At 34.1% G+C, this 19,499-nt stretch overlaps 1 protein-coding gene across 4 annotated transcripts in view; it reads right to left on the bottom strand.

The window, feature by feature from the left end:
* Positions 1–19,499, bottom strand: part of DESI2 (desumoylating isopeptidase 2) — a 41,454-nt gene that overhangs the window by 9,594 nt on the left and 12,361 nt on the right. For 2 of the 4 annotated variants that reach the window (XM_036855763.1, XM_036855754.1), the window contains 3 exons: positions 4,431–4,503; positions 1,737–1,830; positions 54–195 (listed from right to left, as the gene is read on the bottom strand). In XM_036855763.1, the coding sequence (XP_036711658.1) occupies positions 54–195; positions 1,737–1,830; positions 4,431–4,497 (303 nt within the window). In that variant the 5' untranslated portion in view covers positions 4,498–4,503. Of the gene's footprint in view, positions 1–53; positions 196–1,736; positions 1,831–4,430; positions 4,504–8,051; positions 8,188–19,499 lie in introns of all 4 variants that reach the window. The other 2 variants (XM_036855769.1, XM_036855778.1) reach the window with 2 other exon arrangements.

Genomic DNA, 19,499 nt, shown 5'->3' with positions numbered 1-19,499 from the left:
AAATATACTAGTGTTATTTATTTGAAGAACTTTTAGAATAAAATTTAACCTACCTCTGATAAAGCCGAAGAAAAGTGATTGCAGTTTTTATGCATCAAATGGTAAGCGTTGCCTTTGTATTCTTTTCCCAATTCTTCTACAATTTTTTCTATATCATCTTCTAGGAAGTCGGTGCTCCCTAAAACAACAGCTTCTCTTAAAGAACAAAAAAAAAAAAGAAAAAAAAAGAAGAAAAAGAATATAGCTGCGTGAGTTATAGGTATTATAGGCATGCTTAAAGACTCATTTCCAGAAATGCTTATTGCCAGGAATATTATGACTGATGTAACAAAGCAGGGTTACTGTAAGAAGACTAAAAGGTAAATGAGGTATTTTAATAATTTCGATTATTTTATTTTCTACTTTTTAAAAGCAATACTCTTAAGTATACCACTTCTAAATAATACAAATGCAAAATAAGTCATTTTCTTTATTAAACAGTGTCATATTAAAAATATAATATCACAGTTATTTTTATTACTATTACATTAGCAGTTACATTATTAGAGAACCAGATCCATGCTGCAAATATTCTTGCTTAATTACACTCACCATCAAATGGCTGGTCATATTCTCACTTAGAAATAATCTTTTAAGTTATCTGCCACTGGGCTGCAGTGAGATGAACTGTCAAATGACTAATTTTTAAAAAAGCATTATAAAACCAAAACCCCCCAAAACAGTACACCACACCAAAAAAGCAACCAACCCCGCCACCACTCCCAAACTACTACCTTGGAAATGCAATAGACATTATTCAATAGAGAGCAGAATTTTAGTCAGATACAAGTTAGGCATCCAAGAAAGCTGACAGTACTTAGAAAATCCTTTTATCTAGCAGTTTTGACCAAAGGGAGACCTAAGGAATGGATTCAGGCTGGCGTTATAGCACTTCTGTGTGTAAATATTTCAAATTAGTTATAGGTTAAGAGAATCATTAACTCAGTAGTGATAAAAAGATATAGCCCTATACTGAATTTCAATGTTATAACCTCATTTCACTATTTGTCACTTGGCAAGTTAACTGTTATAGGTCCAGAAGTTTCTTTAAAGTTCCTTGAAACTAAGATTCTAAATATCACTTTAAATACAAAACTCAATTAAGGAATGGAAATTTGATTATTAGCATTCAGGTTTTCAGTGCTGTTTACTACACGTAAGGCTCCACAGTACACTCAGATCCATACATTTTAGGTTTATCAATACATATAATACATGTACCTTAACAACAGTTTCTTGGCTAATCTATTCAAATTATTTTAGTTTAGTTATTTCAAGTTTGTAAACAGTGTCCCTTTCATTGGGAAAATGAAGAGATTTTTAAGAGTGTTAAGTAGGTCACAATAAAACTTTCCTCCATCTCCCCCCAAATAGGAGACTGAGGGGAAGTAGTCATTATATAGGAAATGTTTTCTAAAGCAGAATCTTATACCAGGTAAAAACATTTTTAAAGTAGACATAGTAACTTTTGTGGGTCCTGAATAAGAGCAACAGACTTGCTTATTTCAGGCACTTTATTTGGCTGATTACTATCTTTACACAACAATTTAGATTTGATTTTAAAGTGTCCACAACTAAAACAACATTAAAGAAACATTTTAAGTGCCTAGATTTTAATCTACAGAATGAATTCTGTATGCCTGAAAACAAGCTTTGGCATCTAAGACAGTGTAATAAAAATTATCCTCCCTACTTACTTAAATTTAAATGTTTCTCCTAGTTCAGAAGCATTTCCTGGGGAAATTTCAAATATTCCAGAAAAGGGGTAAGGATGGCCACCATAAGCAAATTCTGAAAAGAGAAAACTCATGATTTTTAGTATTTATCACATAAAACTTCACCAGTATGCTGAATTAGATTTAATAAATGATGAGGATAATAATGATACCATCTAAATATTTTTCAATTTAGTAATGCTTTCACAAACATCTTATTTACCTATTACTTGTATAGAACAGTTGACGTAAAGGACTTGAAACTCTAATAACAAAAGACGCTCAAAGGTAATCCTGACTTCTATATTTACTTTATATTGGCTAGAGGAGACTGACTAACACTCAAAGGTGAAAAAAGTCCCTGTGTTTACCTATCACGCCAAAGTATGTAGGTGGTCAGTTCTGTGTTTTGCCACTTTCTGAATTAAAGTGATCAAATTTCAAACCTGGACTTTACTGGAAAAACTGTCTAATAACAATGAGTTTTCATGGTTCCTGGGATGAAGACTCTTGGTTTATCTTTGAGTAAGAGTGAAAAAACATTAGCAAACCAGAAAAACTGAATTCAATTCCCCTCATTCAAGAAAAGATACGCTGCAAAATTAACATACCCACGCACACATAAAGACACACACACTTTCCACAGCACATCTTTAAGCTAGGAGAGAGCTACTTGTACTACAGTGAATGTACATCCAGCCTCATCAGATACAAACTCTCATTCAGAACAAAAATGGAGAATGGTTTCAAATCAGGAAGGAAATAAAATTTCTGGCTACAATTCTGGTACGAGATACTTCGATATTTAAGTGGCAAATCTTAGTAGACTTACTTAAAGAATTCCAAACAAATGCTTAAATTAATCTTGTCACTTAAAATTTATTAAATATAATCTTATAAGGTCAGAACAAAGCATGGGAAAGAAAAAGGCAATTCTACAATACATTTACTTTCGATTCAGACCTTTCAGAAAAAAAAGCAATAATGTAGAATAAGAAAGTATTTAGCATTTAATTCTAAAACATACATTAAAAATTTAATGATAGAATTTTATAAAACACTGTAGATAAGGTTAGACATGGAAAGATCGTATTTCGATTTTCAACTTTCTCAATTATAGTAAGGAAAGTTGTAGACCTACTTATTCTTCTATTCAAGAAGCAATAATTCACTTTTAGGAATGTATTTGGCCCTGGCTTTGTTGTTTTGAGCCATGTTTCTAATTATTCCTAAGTCATTATATGAATGGGAGCAATGATTAGGCAGATAAAAGGATAATGGACTAGTATATAAGAATACTTGGGTTCAAGTCCTAGTTCTGTTAATTAGCAGTATGACTTTCAGCAGGTTTGAGCTTTAGTTTCTTCATTTGAAAAATGGAGAAAATGTCTCATGCTCTAATCTACCTCAGAGCAACGTGGTCATGTGGTCCAAAATTCGATGGCACTTAAAAAAAAACAACTGTAACACACCATACAAATTCAGTTAAAAGGGAATACACACGCAACTTTGGCAAAAGCCAAATCAAACAGGGAGCAAACCCACAGACTACGATTTCACCCGTATCAATACTCCAACCACTGGAACTTTCAGCACAAACCTCACTGCTTTTTGGGATTATCTGGTAGATGCAGTCTTTCAGGTAAAATGGAGCTTATATGGCAGATCTTTATAGCCAACATTTAATATGGTACACTGCACCTAGAAGCAGTTAATTTAGCATATAAAAAAGGGACAGTAAAACATCACACTGACACATTTAAGTAAATGAGCCTTTTCTTTGTATTAGCTAAAGTTGGTATGTAGTCTTCAGGGGTAACTGGGAGTAAACTGCAGTAATATTATAGCAAAGACTTCCTAGCTGAAGCAAATAAAAGCATTCTGCTATAGCGGTGAGTTTATGATTCAACTAGTATATTATTACAATCTTGATGAAATCAGCAATGTGATCTGTCTTATTCATGAACATTCTACTTACAACTTGATCAGATTATCTTGTATCAGAGAGAATTAGAACAAAGGAAAAAGCTGTTGAAACAGAGCTGCTTGATTTGAGCGGTTCCAGTTATGTTATCATAATTGAAGGGTAATAAAGAATAAAAAGGGCTAAGTTAATGACAAAGGCCATCATTCTTAAGCAAAAAGCTAGATGTAATCAAAGGCAGGATTTGCTCAGCGATATTTTTTAAACTTTATAACTATATGTTTGTAGGTCTACAAAAACAAATTTATTACTGAAATTCCCTCAGGAAATTGGTATTTCAAGTTTGACATTCTAACACCACCCTTTTCCAACCAAAATGATTATTTTTATCACACTATTTTTCAAAGTGCAAAGTTTCTTAGGAATGCCAATACATATTAAAGCAAAACTGTCATAGTATAACAATCTCGAAAGGAAAATATTTTTTAAGACATAGTATCTAGAATAAAAGATAACCAAATCAATGTACACTTGTGTACTTTGAGTACTTTCTCCCCAGATACATTCCACTTTGGGCATTTTTCCAAAATACAGTATAAACAAATATGGGGAGATTTTCTTCTACTTTTTACAATACAGTATGGAAGTACTTAAAAAAAAAAAAAAAAAGGAAGAGCTACAGTCATGATTTTGCAACTCCTTTAAATGAGAAAAATCTTCAGAAAGTATATTTAGACTGTGTGTACACGTACCTCTGCCATACACTTCAATTCCTGAATGAAAAACTCCAATTCCGATGGATGAGGTGTATTCGTTCATCCAATACTAAAGAAAAAAAAAAAGATTCAGAATATTTGTTCATTTATAATTCAAATCCACGTTATAGGAGGCTACTACTTTCCAAACCTTTTACTGAATATTTAGGCCTTTCTAATCCCATTTCTTGGTATTTTCCTTAAAGGTCTGAAACTCCCATGATAACGACGCATTCAGTCCTAACTCTGTGCCTCTGCTTATGCCACATCCCATATGGAATTCAAATGAATGTCTCAGTTTGTGTATAAGCACCTTATCTAAGGCTTAGCACATAAGCCATAATATCTAAACCTGGTTAGGTTGGGGAAAAAAGTGATATAAAAGCTCTCCTGTTAGTGACTTTTTAAAGAATCACATATAATATCTGTGTTCATACCTATTTTTCTTCTATCTTAAGTGTTCCCTTTCATTCTCTGGTATGCTCCCTGAAGAGAGGGATATTTTATTCTTTTTCAAAAGCATTTGGCATATATGCCCTGATTCAGCTCAAAGTTTGATAATGATAATATTAGGAATAAATAATATGAGGTACAAAGATTAGAACAATCTTCTTACTGTTGGCATGAAGAAAAACTTCCCAGAAAAGGCAATATCTGAACTGAGTTTTTAGGAACAAATGAGATTTCCCCACACAGAAAATATGGAGGGTAAAGTGAGGTTGCTGGGGGGAGGTGGTGGGGAATGAGAAGAAATGCCAGGTAGAGGGAAGTGGATGTACACAAGTAATGTGATGTGAAATTCTGTGAGATGACTGTGAAAGGGGTTAGTGTGGAAGGGAGAGGGTTACACCTAGAAGGTAAAGGAGTTAACGCTAAACAAACACTTAGGTAACACTTAACAGTGTTACAAACCTATTTGATTTCTCCCAGGTTAGAGGGTAGATGATTTGATTTTAATTTTTCTAGGTTTATTCAAGTCTTAACCTTGGCTTCAGAACCCTCAGCCAGTTTTCTCCAGACCTGGGAAAATGCACATTCTCATACACTGCTGGAGGAAGCATAAATGATATGGGAGATTTTTTCCCCCTAAAATGTTACTGGAAGAAAAATTAAACAATAATAAACAAGAAACATTTAAAAAAGAACAAGGGACTGTCTCATCTAGATATCAAAATAATCATTAATACAGTATGGTACTGTTGCAGGAACATCCTTGTATACATAAGAATCTGGCATATGAAAAAGGTAGTATTTAAAATTAACGATAAAGAATAAGTTATTATAAATGTGTTGATAAAATTGACTATGCATAAAAATATATTTCACACACCTAAAAATTTCAGTGTCTCTAAAAATAATCGTATAGAAGAAAATAAAATAGATTAAAAAAATCTTAAAATGAACTTATCTACAAAACAGAAACAGACTCACAGACTTAAGAGAATGAACTTATGGTTCCCAGGGGGAAAGGACAGACTGGGAGTTTGGGACTGACATGTATACACTGCTATATTTAAAAGAGATAACCAACAAGGACCTACTGTATAGCACAGGGAACTCTGCTCAGTATTCTGTAATAAGTTTTAAAAATAAAGAAAAAAAAAGTCTTAGATGGGAAAAGCCAACCTAAGTAAAGCAAAACCTAGTATAGAGGAAAACAACAGATATTTAACATAAACATTTACAACTTTTTATTGTGTAAAACTACACAAACAAGAACAAAAGATAACAATACACAGGGAGAAAAAAGTTGTTAACACTAAGATTAGTATGAGAATACAGTCTTCCTCTCTATCCTCATCCTATTGATTCCTGATTTTGGACAGTCTGAATTTAGATGGTAAGTTAGGAAGGTGAGTGACACCTTTTTATCTGAATCAATTTGATTTTGGATGGACGGTAGTGAGGGTACATATAGTAAGGGACTTCTCAAAACATTTATCCAAATCTATTTAATTCCAGAATTTGGGCAGCAAAAGTTCAGACAGCAAGGGATACTATATACAAAAACTCCACTAAAAAAAAAATAACTCCCACAGACAAAAGTGAGCAATCATAGAAGAAATCAGTGGCTAACAAACATGGACTAGTAAACAGATCTCCCTAGTAAACAGAAAAATGCTAATTAAAACAGTAAGTTACCATTCATTTTTTTTGGCCACTCAGCTTGCGGGATCTTAGTCCCCTGACCAGGGATTGAACCCAGGCCATAGGCAGTGAGAGTGCGGAGTCTTAACCACTGGACCACCAGGGAATTCCCTACTGTTTTTTTTTTTTTTTATTCATTGGATTGGCAAATATGCAAAATATTGCTAATACTTAGTGTTGGTGAGGATGTCAGGAAGATACTGCAGAAATGTGAATCAATGACAATTAATTAACCATTCCACATCCTGGAATCTAGCCTACAGAAATGCTTGAACATAGGCAGAGACGTGTTCCAGGGTATTAACTGCAGCTGTCTATAGCACTGAAAAACTGGAAACAATCTAAATATCGATAGGAAAATGGCCACATAAACAATGGTAAATCCATATTATGAACTATCATACAGCTACTGAAATAAATGAGTTAACTCAATACGTAAGGGCATAAAAAGATATCTAAGACACATAAAGTAAAAACACCAGGTCATAATACATTATCTGTAGCAAGATCACATTTTTGTAAGTTAAATAAATTGGCCCTGAGTGTACGTTTACATGCTAAATATGGAAAAATAAAACCACGACCAATTACAACAAAAGAAAGTTTGAAGCATTACAGATCAAACTGTTAACAGTTTGGGGGAGGGGAGTAGATATAGCCCAGGGGTGGGAATACAGGTGTGTAAAGGAATACTTTCACTTTTAACTCCATACATTTCAGGATTGTTTTCTGAATTTTATGAATTATGTGTATTACCAACTTTTATAATTAGAAAAATGTTAAAGTAAAATACTATATTCTCTTAGCTTAACAGGTTTCAATTTATTTGAACATTTATACTATCTTAAAAGAATAGGCTGCATATATATAAAACACAAGCAGCAGCATTATCTGTATTAGCAAAATACTGGTAACAACTTAAATGTGCACCTATAAGGTAGTGGTTGAATAAACTATGATAAACAATATTTGGAATATTACAAAGCCATAAAAAGAAGGGGGATACTCTCGAGAAACTGATAGGGAGTAATTTCTAGGATATGTTAGGAGAACAAAAGGAAAAGAAAAATGGAGACATGGCAAAATGATACAGAGGCTGGTTTGATGGTGCTTTCATTGGTCAACTCTGGGAAAATCTGAATATCAAAAAGAATAACGACAATAATGGACTACAGCATATTGAATAACAAATAATCTGAGTCCATAGTAATACCAAAAAAACCCCCCAAAACCCCCAAACAAAACAGAACAGAAAAACAAAAAGTGAAAGGAGAGAAAGCTCTTTTTACAGAGGAAAGTCACCTAATAAATATGAAGTAAAGGCAGAATTAAATAGTTTTGCACCTCCAGCTGATGAAGGCAAGGATCATGGATGCTAAAACCATTGGGAGAAGGTTGCTGGAGAACAATGTTCCCATGGTCTTAAAGTATCAACCCCACATTGTCCTAGATTATAAGGAGAAAAGATACCTTAGCAATGGAAAATTATGGTATCATCTTATCCGTGATTAAACTGAGTGTCATCAACAGTTGGACAAACTGATGTTATGTGCCTCCTGATGTGATGAAATAGAAAGCATTTCCTTTGTTAGTTTTCTTGTCAAATCTATTAAACAGAATATAATCATAAGGAAAAATCAGATAAGTCTGGATTGTGGGATATCCTATAAGAAAAGTAGCCTCGTCTTTTAAAAAATAATGACATTAAAGTCAAAAGAAGGGCGGCTATTCTTTAAGGAAGATTAAAAGGACACGATAACTATCAATATAAACAACGAAGGAGCCCTGACTGGATCCTAGATTTAAAAAAGAACAAAAAGCCGAAGACATTATTGGGGAAATTGGGGTAAATATTAATATGGACTGTTCATTAGATAAATTATTGTACCAACTGAAAACTTCTTGGGTGTGGTAAATAGTACCGTGGCTAAGTAGACAATGTCTTCTTAGGAAATACATGTTGAAGTATTTAGAAATGAAATGTTATAATGGTTGTGACATTTTCTCTGTGTGTGTGTGTGTGTAGAAGAGGGTAAAAGAAAACAAATATGGTTAAAAACTGGTGAATCTAGGTGAAGAGTATATAAAACGTACTCTTCTTTCACTTTTTTTGAAGATTTAAACATTTTCAAAATAAAAAGTTAGGGGGAACCAAAGAGAACAATCTACTCCTTGTCTCCTTCTGACAGAAAAGATGCCTTTCCAAGTTTCCTGCTGTCCTCCTCCTTTCTCCCTTGCCTTTTACAGAAAGAGAGTAGAAAATACCACAAGCTGATCATGCTAGTCTGCATAAAAATTCTGCTAGTCTTTTTTAAAAAACTGAGTTATAATTAACATAGAATGTTATATTAGCTTCAGGTATACAACACAGTGATTCAATATTTTTATATGTTATGAAATGATCACCACAATAAGACCAGCTACCATCCATCACCATACCAAGTCATTACAATCTTATTGATTATATTCCCTATGTGGACATCACAGCCCCAAGACTTCATTATTTATAGCTGTAAGTCTGTATCTCTTAATCCCCCTTCACCCTATTTCATTATCTTCCCACCCCACCCTCCTATGGCAACTACTATCTATGAGTTTGTTTCTGTTCTGTCTTGTATTGTTCATTTGTTTTTTGTTTTTTTATTTCAGATTTCTACAATATAAGTGAAATCATATGAATTTGTTTTTCTCTGACTTATTTCAACTTAGCATAATACCCTCCAGAACTATTTACGTTGCTGCAAATGGCAAGATTTTCATTCTTTTTTTTAATGGCTGAGTAATATTCCAATGTGTGTGTGTGTATATATATACAATATATATATTGTATATATATACACACACACACACATATATACATATATACATACACACCACATCTTCTTTATCCATTCATCCATTGATGGACATTTAGGTTGCTTCTATATCTTGGCTACTGCAGTCAGTGGTTTCCTTGGCAGCCAACTTCTAGGACTTAAATTGTCTCTTCCAATTGAGAAATCTCATTGCTTATACTGTTTACAACCAATAACTTGATCTACTAACTGATTTCCTTAACAATGACACCAACAGGCTTTTGTTCTGGATGCAGACTGCTCCTACTTAAAGTTACCTGTTCTCTTTTTACAGTGTGAGCACTTCTCTTTCAAAATATAGAGTATTTTAAAAAAGAGACAGATACAAAATTGTTGTCTGCAATAATCAAAAGGTTTTAAACTCTTAATAAATTGAACATTTATTTCCATTTAATGCCTAGTATCACTTAATTTTAACAATTTATCTTTTGTTGACCAGTAAACAGCCTTCTGAAAGTGCTTTTATAATAAATTTCCATAACGGGAATCTAAAGTCTTTCATGGATTAAAAAAAAAATCTGCACACTTATTTTTAGCCAAAGAGTTAAGAAAGGGTTAGGATGGGAATGTACTTGTCAGAGTGGGGATCCTGGACTCAGAAATCTTTTATTCTCTGCTGCTGCACAGCTGAAAAAAATCTCTTCCAATTTCTGTATGTTGCCTGGGTGGGGGTGTGGGTGGGTGTGTGTGTGTGTGTGTGTGTGAGTGTGTATGTGGGTGTTTGTGTGTGCATGTGTGTGTGTGTGTGTGTGTGTATGTGTGTGTGTACGTATATACATACTTTAGTCTGAAATTTCCCTGCATTCAAGACTTTACATTCTACATATAAAAGGTTATGTTTTGACACATTTCATAAACTGGAAAATCTATAAAATGAGAGAAACTTAAATATGAGAGAGAAATGTACCATCTAAAAATCTGGTCAGTCCTTTGGAGTTTACTATAATGAGATCTGACCTATATAAGGTTTCTAAAGAATTGCTGAGACACTGCAATGAAAAATGAATACCTGACAGGCTTTGCAAGTGGTAATGTTACCTCTACTCTCAGATGGAAAGTTGGGCAATCAGGTAAAGTGTTTCTGCTCAAGGTTTAGGCAGCCGGCAAGCTGCTAGGAAAAGGATTTCTTAACCCAGAGATATTCCTTTGAACAGTATTAAAAAGCAGAAGTTACCCGCTCTTAACATTATTTGTTTCCTAAAGGCTCTGTCTCAATATTCTGTGCCAGGCAGGAATTAACGCTGATGTTGCTTATTCACTGTTAGCAATAACAATGAGGGACTCAATAGTTCTTTGCTTTTCATGTTCTTCGTATCTTCTATCCTTAGAAAGGGCCCCAAATGTTAAGAGTTAATTTATTTTCTAGATTAAAGCAACTATTTACTAGTTAGATATCTATTACTAGATATCGCTACTGACCTAACAGAAACAAAATGATTATAAAGAATACTATAAGCAACTGTATACTAACAGATTAGATAACTGAGATGAAATGGATAAATTCCTGGAAAGACACAAAGTACCAAAACTGAATCAAGAAGAGATAGAAAATCTGAATACATCTACAGAATGGAATGAAAGAAAGAGAATGAATTAGCAATTTTAAAACTACCCTCAAAGAAAAGCCTACAACCAGATGATTTTGGTGAATTCTACCAATACTTAAAACAAGAATACTAATTCTTCAAAAACTGCTCAAAAGAAGAAAAAGGGACTCTTCCCAAATCATTCTATGAGGGCAGCATTAATTTGACACCAAAACCAGACAAAGACATCATAAGGAAACTACAGATCAATCTCTTATGAATACCGACTCAAAAATCCTCAACAAAATACCAGCAAATTGAATTCAGCAACATATAAAAAGGATTATAACACCACGACCAAATGGTATTTATTCCAGGAATGCAAAATGGATTTAACATCTCCCAAAATCAATTAATGTAATATACCATAGCACTAGAGTAAAGGACAAAATCCACAAAATAAACACTTTTTCATGATCAAAACACTCAACAAACTAGGAATATAAGGAAACTTCCCCAACTTGATAAAGGGCATCTATGAAAAACTCACAGCTCACATCATACTTAATGGTGAAAGACTTAATGCTTTCCCTTTAAGATCAGGAACAAAACAAGGATATCTGCTCTTGCCACTTCTATGAAACACTGTACTGGAGATTCCAGCCAAGGTAAATAGAGAAGAAAAAGAAATAAAAGACATTCAGATGGAGAGAAGTAAAATTATCTCTATTTGCAAATGACATGATCTTGTATATAGGAAATCATAAGTAATCCACTAAAAAAATACTAAAACCAATAACAATAAACAAGTTCAGTAAGGTTGCTGGGTACAAGATTAATATACAAACATCAACTGTAATTCTATATACTAGCAGTAAACAATACAAAAATGAAATTAGGAAAACAATTCTCTTTACAGTTGCATTAAAAAATATTTAGGGATAAATTTAACAAAGAACTACATAACTTTGTAAGTGAAAACTATGAACATCACCGAAAGAATTTAAAGACCTAAATAAATGGAAAGACATTCCATGCTCACAGATTAGAAAACTTAATATTGTTAGGATTGCAGTACTCTCTGAATTGACCTGATTCATTGCTATCCTTATCCAAATCTCAGCTGCCTTTTCTGCAGAAATTGACAAGCTAATGCTGGAAATTCAAGAGACCCATAATAGCCAAGACAATCTTGAAAAAGTTGGAATACTCACACTTCCTGATTTCAAAACTTAGTACAGGGCTACAGTAATCAACACACTGTGTAACTGGCATAAAGACAGACATACAGACCAATGGAATAGAATTCAGTTCAGAAAGAAACCCTTATATTTATGGTCAACTGATTTTCAACAAGGGTGCCAAGACAATTCAAAGGGGGAAATAAACAGTATTTTCAAGAAATGGGACTGTGACAACTGGACATTCACATGCAACTAAATGAAGTGGGACTCCTACCTCACACCATATACAAAGATTAACTCGAAATGAATCAAAGACCTAAATGTAAAAGCTAAAACTATAAAACTCTTAGAAGAAAACAAATGTATATCTTCATGATCTTAAATTAGGCAATGGTTTCTTAGTTGTGACACCAAATATACAAGCAACAAAAGAAAAAAATAAATTGGACTTCATAAAAATTAAAACATTTCGTGATTCAAAAGACACCATAAGTAAAGTGAAAAAGCAACCCACAGACTAGGAGAAATTTGATAAGGGATGTATATCCAGAATATATAAAGAACTCTTAGAAATCAAGAACACCACAAATAACCCAATTAAAAAATGGGCAAAGGATCTAAATAGGTGTTTCTCTAAAGAAGACAGACAAATAAAAACTACCATTACATGCATTTCACACCCACTCAGATGACTAAATTCAAAAAGACAGCTATAACAAGTGTTGACAAGGATGCAGAGGAAATGGAATCCTCATACACCGATGATGGGATTTTAAAATGGTACAGCAGTTTTGTTTATTTTATTATTTTTAGTTAAAAAATTTTTTTATTTTATATTGGAGTATAGTTGCTTAACAATATTGTGTTAGTTTCAAGTGTACAGCAAAGTGATTCAGTTATACATATACATGCATCTATTCTTTTTCAAATTCTTTTCCCATTTAGGTTATTACAGAATATTGAGCAGTGTTCCCTGTGCTATACAGTAGGTCCTTGTTGGTTATCTATTTTAAACATAGCAGCGTGTACATGTCAATCCCAAACTCCCAATCTATCTTCTCCCCCCACCCTTCCCCCTGGTAACCATAAGTTTGTTCTCTAAGTCTGTAAGTCTATTTTGTAAATAATTTCATTTGTATCAATTTTTTTTTAGATTCCATATAAGCTATATCATATGATATTTGTCTTTCTCTGTCTGACTTACTTCACTTAGTATGATAATCTCCAGGTCCACCGTGTTGCTGCAAATGGCATTATTTCATTCTTTTTAATGGCTAAGTAATATTCCATAGTATATATGTAAAATGGTACAGCAGTTTTGGAAAAATTTGGCAGTTTCTCAAAAAAATATTAAGCCTAGAGTTACTACATGACCCACAATTTCACTCCTGGGTTTATACTCAAGAGAAATGAAAATATATAGTCATACGAAAACTTGTCTCAATGTTCACAGTAGTATTACTCACTATAGCCAAAAAGTGGAAACAACCCAAATGTCCCTCAAATGATGAATGGATAAATACAGTGTGGTATATCTATAAAATGTAGTATTATTTCTCAAAAAAAAGGAAAGAAGTACTGATGCATGTAGCAAATGAATGAACCTTGATAACATTATGCTAGGTGAAATAAGTCAATCATAAAAGACCACAAAGTGTATAATTCCATTTATATGAAATGCCTAGAATAGGTGAATTTATACAGATAGAAAATAGATTAGTGGCTACTTATGACTGGGAGGTTTGCAGGGAAATAGGGAGTGACTGCCAATGGGTATGGGGTTTCTTTCTGGGGTGATGAAAAATGTCTAATATTGAATGCAATGATGGTTGTAAAACTCTGAATACACCAAAATCCACTGAATTGTATACAAAGGGTGAACTATATGGTATGTGAACTATACCTCAATAAAACTTTAAAAAATGCTAGGAATAGAAGTAAAGGATCTACTAACTTGTACCAAAGGGTAGAAGAGTATATAATTTCACAGTTGGCAAACCTAAACAAAAACTATTCTATAAATATCATGAATCCTCCAAGGACAAAATTTCCTGCAGATACTTATCGCCAATCAAAAACTTTAATTATTTCTCAAATTACAGACCGCATTCCTAATTCCAGATAGCTGCCTTCAAAAACATGCCGAAAACAGACTATAAACAAATAACATATCAAGAACAGAAAAAAAAAAGGGAATTCCCTGGCGGTCCAGTCGTTAGGACTCTGCACTTTCACTGCCAAGGGCCTGGGTTCAATCGCTGGTCAGGGAACTGAGATCCCGCAAGCCACGCAGCGAGACTGAAAAAAAAAAAAACCCAGGAAAAAAATATCCTCTAAATATACATGTTCTGGTCAACCACCGCTCATATATAAACAGCAGCACATTACTGAATAAATTTTATGAAGTAAATGAGATGTTTTTCTTTGGTGTGATTTTTTTTCTGAATGGACTCCAAAGAGGGTAAGCCTTCCACAGAGATGCTCTCTAAATGTTCTTTTTTTAAAAAAAATAAATTTATTTATTTATTTTTGGCTGCATTGGGTCTTCGTTGCTGCATGCAGGCTTTCTCTAGTTGCGGTGAGCTGGGGCTACTCTTCATTGTGGTGTGCAGGTTTCTCATTGCAGTAGCTTCTCTTGTTGCGGCACACGGGCTCTAGGTGTGCGGGCTTCAGTAGTTGTGGTGCGCGGGCTCAGTAGTTGTGGCACACGGGCTTAGTTGCTCCGCGGCATGTGGGATCTTCCCAGACCAGGGCTCGAACCCATGTCCCCTGCATTGGCAGGCAGATTCTTAACCACTGCACCACCAGAGAAGTCTCTAAGTGTTCTTGTTTCTGTTAGGGCTTCCTAGCTCTATTACCAGAGAACACGCCTGGAAGGCTCACTCTTTAAAAACTGGGCAGGCTGCCTGTGGAAGACAGGTGTTTAATTCAAGGTCAGCAAGCCTTATCTAGTCCTTCTGCCTCAAAGTCCTGCCAAGGCTATGCAGACAATATGGATGATGCCTACTTTAAGTGGAGATTTAATGATATAACTGTAAACAAGCAGAAGAAGTACAGCAGTCCCATGGCACCCACGGGGGATTGGTTCCAGAACCCCCCCCCAGATTCTCAAGTCCCTTATCTGAAATGGTGTGGTACAGTCAGACCCCTGCATCTGCGGATACGGAGAGCCGGCTGTGTATGAGGACTAAGTCTTTTACTGAATGATTTCAGTTGTGAAACTCTCCTACAATGATTTGCTGTTGATAGTTATTCATGCAATTACTATCCTCTCATAGTTTAAGATTTTTGAAATTAATAGTGTTTCTCAATGCTCCTCTAACTTGTTTTCCATCCTTTGTCATTACTTTAAAAAATTATTTACCACTGTCAAAACGTTTCACATGGCATCTCTGGAATTAAAATCTCCCTACAAAGCTCAAAAGAGCTTCTTAAACTTGCTATGTGGAAATTCATGCTTTTGTAGAACCATAAAACATTGATATTTTCTAACAGAAGATATAAATATGCAACATGAAATCACAGCCAAGAACATGTATCCATGAAAAACAAACAAACCAAGTTGCTGAATTAGATATGACTGGATGTTAGCAAGATTTCTGTTAATTTTTGTTGGGTATGTCTTCATTGATTTTGTTGTCTAAATAGCAGCAGATGCCAAAAGTCTGAAATTATATACTTGGGAAACATGGATAATACAGGACAATTTTATTTAAAGGCTTAGCCTTTTATTTGAATTGGGAAAAGACCACTTTTATTGCTAGAGTTTGTCCAAGTCTAAGAGTACAACCAGTATTCAGGAGACTAGTTGAACTATTGCTCTGACACAACTGCAGAAGCTGGGATGAAGAGGTATATATAATGACACTGGGGCCAGCCCTGCAGAGAAAGCTTACCACACAGGGCCACGCTGTGTGAGGCAGGAGTGAAATGGAACACTAGGGGCAGATCCACTAAAGGAAACTATACATTCAAGTTTACCCAATGCTGACAACTATACAATCTCTCAAGGATTATATGAAAAATCAGATGTTTTCATTTGAAAGTTTACAGTTTGATTCTTCTCAAACTTTTCCCAACATACGAAAGGAAAACAGTAAACCAGCCAGCTGCTACCACAAAATAGTATCTCTCGAACCACGAAACAACAGCAGAGTTACCACAACATGTCCATGTCAACCACCTACTAAACCATTTGGTTAGCTTAATCTAAGGCTATCTTTCCCTTAGGATCAAACAGGAAAGCCCACAACGTTCCTGTGTTCCAGTCTGGATCACAAGAGTATTGCTTCTATTATCTTTGAATTTACTTCAGAGTTTATTGCTTGGATAGAAAAAGGTTGATCCAAGCATTACAACGAACAACGCTGAAGCATCTGAACTACAGTGGAAAGACACTGGGCTGAGCGTCAGGAGATGGGGGTTCCTTGCTTTGTTTTCTTCATAGATATTTGGTAACTTTAAAAAAGTTTTTTTAAATTTTATTTAAAAATTTTTTTAAATTTTATATTGGAGTATAGTTGATTAACAATGATGTGTTAGTTACAGGTGTACAGCAAAGTGATTCAGTTATACCCATACAAGTATCCATTCTTTTTCAAATTCTTTTCCCATTTAGGTTATTATAGAATACTGAGCTGAGTTCCCTGCGCTATACAGCAGGTCCTTGTTGGTTATCTATTTTAAATATAGTAGTGTGTACATGTCAATCCCAAACTCCCAATCTATCCCCGTCCCACACTGATATTTGATAACTTTTAAAGATACCCAATATGTCTCAAAAAGTGTTTGATTCCAATTCAGATCCTGGAGCCAGAACACCTTGGTTCAAATTCTGACTTCATTATTTACTAGTTGTGTGACCTGGGTAAAGATATTTATCCTCTCTGTCCTTATTTATAAAATGGAGATAATAAATAGTATCTTCCACAGAGGACTATTATGAGGATTAATAAATTAGTATGTATAAAGTACTTAGAACAGTGCTTGACCTATAGTAAACATTAAGCATTAGTAGTAGCAAACACATATATTGATAATATGATCCTTCCCTAATACTCTGTTCTACACATTGGTAAAGGGTCGTATGCACGTGTAAATAAGCAGATTGGTTCTGGCTATCTGTTAATTCTCAGAATTTTCAAGAATCTTTGGGAGTTGATGTCAAATTACCAAGAGCAGTGACTCACTAAACTGAGTAGCAAACAATAGCAGAGTTAATTTGACTCTAAGACTCCTATAAGCAATTATTTATATTCTTGAAAAGTACAGATCTGAGTAAAAGGTCTCTGTAAATAAGGCAGTGGTTTTATAGGATTCTTATAGATTCATGAAGGACATGAGCAAAGGGCTGGAGAACCCATCTCACTTTGGTGCTAGGACCTTACAGTCTTATACTTCCTAAGTCCATGGAGGTGGCAAGTAAGTAAAGAGAAGAGGGCCAAGGAAGGACCACTAATACACGCTTTACCTCCTCTGATACCAGCCAGTGTCACTGAAGTGTAGAAGGCTTATCAAAGCATTCCAAAGTATTAATATAAAAAGGTAAGAGGAAACCATTCACAGAAAAGTTATCATATTGAAATATGTGGGAAGGCAATAAATACATAAATAACTATAGTTAACTTTTGAGCTCAATCTTGTTTCAATGCAAAAATTGGCCTAAATATTTCTATTTATTATTTTAAAGCATTGCTTACAGAAGTGAACTGACTGTACTATTTTATAGTCATATATTAAAATGTTAAGTTCTTCTTCTGATAGAGAACTTTCATTAAACTTCATTTTAGTCAGTGATTTGCTTTATTCATTTAATAAAATGTTATGCTTCCTGTTTGAAAGCAACAACAATGATAAATGCTGTCTCCCTAGTCTGGAACTTAAAACACTTAATATAAACACTTAGAGCCTGGGTCTGACTTCCTTAGAAGGCAGTATTAAATGATCTAAGTATAAAGTATGACTGTTTCCCCTATAAACTAGAACCAGTGTTCACTGGATTAAAAGTAAGCATTTTACTTAATTCCCAAAAAAAGGTGTTTAGGACAAGGCATTTCAATTACTGAGTTAAAATTCCAAAATAAACTGTGACTAGTAGAGATTGTGGGATAATTATTATAGCGTCATCTCATATAAAACTGTTTTTGATGTTCACACTGTTAAACTACCTTATGAAGTCTTTCTGATACCACTGGATTTTGCCCAAGATAACCTTACAGCAAATGCTATTTAATATTGACAGTAAATCATATTTAATGCTAGTCATAAAGCAGAGAGACAATAACTCACTGAATGAACTGAGATTTTCTAGTATCTTTTTTAGATGAAATCATGAATATCCAGTGCTATGTCTGTTAATTTGCCTTATACTATAAGAAATATATAGATTCTATTCCATTATAATTATTTCTAAGAAAATGTCCGATCTTTTCACTACCTGAAAATATTATCTAATAAGCACATGGCCGACGTTCTATGTCTTAGAAAAAAAAATCTTTATGTAACAAAAACATTTTCATTACAAAGGTATTTATAAATTGTTGATAACAGTAGGTATTAAGCCTCAATTTTTTAGAGTACATAATCTCTCCTGATTATGAAAGATTTGTCAGTCATTTTTTAGTTAATAGTGTTTCAAGTTTTATAAATGTTCTGTAAAAAAAAATTTTTTTTCTTTTTGAGACAGTGTAGCCAAACATAAACATATGCACAAAAGCTAGCCTAGTCAAACTTCCCTGTTTGCTGGGACAGTCCCAGTTTACGTTTGCTTCAATATTAACTATTAAGCCTGCACCCTCTTTTACTCTGTGGTCTCAGTTTTGATGATAAAATTTAAAGTTAGCCTAAGACTGGCCTTCTTAAGAACTGTACTCTGAGTCTTAAAAAGCTCCTAAGCACTGTCCTGATCTCATGAGTGTGAATATGCCTAATTACATACTGACATGATAATCTAAAAACCAAGGAAAATGTGGTGACATGTATTTTGTACAGAGCTAAAGTTTCCTCCTCTTTATTAACTACACAAACTAATTTTCAAAAACAAATTATTATGTTTACCAAAGGATCTAATTTCTAAGACCCACAATAAGCTAGACACAGGATGACTGTGAATTAAGTTATTTAAAGGAGAATAGATTTTTAAAAGTCAAATCAACAGTGAACCGAATGCCCCTTGAATATTTTTAAGACTAACCCTATTTTATATAATCCACCGTTTGACTCTACTAGTGATGATAAGTAGATGGGGCAGGGTACTGCCAATTCTTGGTCCTGAACCACATCTACACCAGAAAACCATGTTCTGGAAAATCTCTCGTATCAGGCACTTAATTTAGTTGTGTGAAATAAAAATGT

Source organism: Balaenoptera musculus, chromosome 1 (genome assembly GCF_009873245.2).
Source record: "Balaenoptera musculus isolate JJ_BM4_2016_0621 chromosome 1, mBalMus1.pri.v3, whole genome shotgun sequence".
Classification (NCBI taxonomy): Eukaryota; Metazoa; Chordata; class Mammalia; order Artiodactyla; family Balaenopteridae; genus Balaenoptera; species Balaenoptera musculus.
The sequence above is the reverse complement of the archived record's forward strand: the minus strand, read 5'-3'. Positions and strand labels throughout refer to the sequence as shown.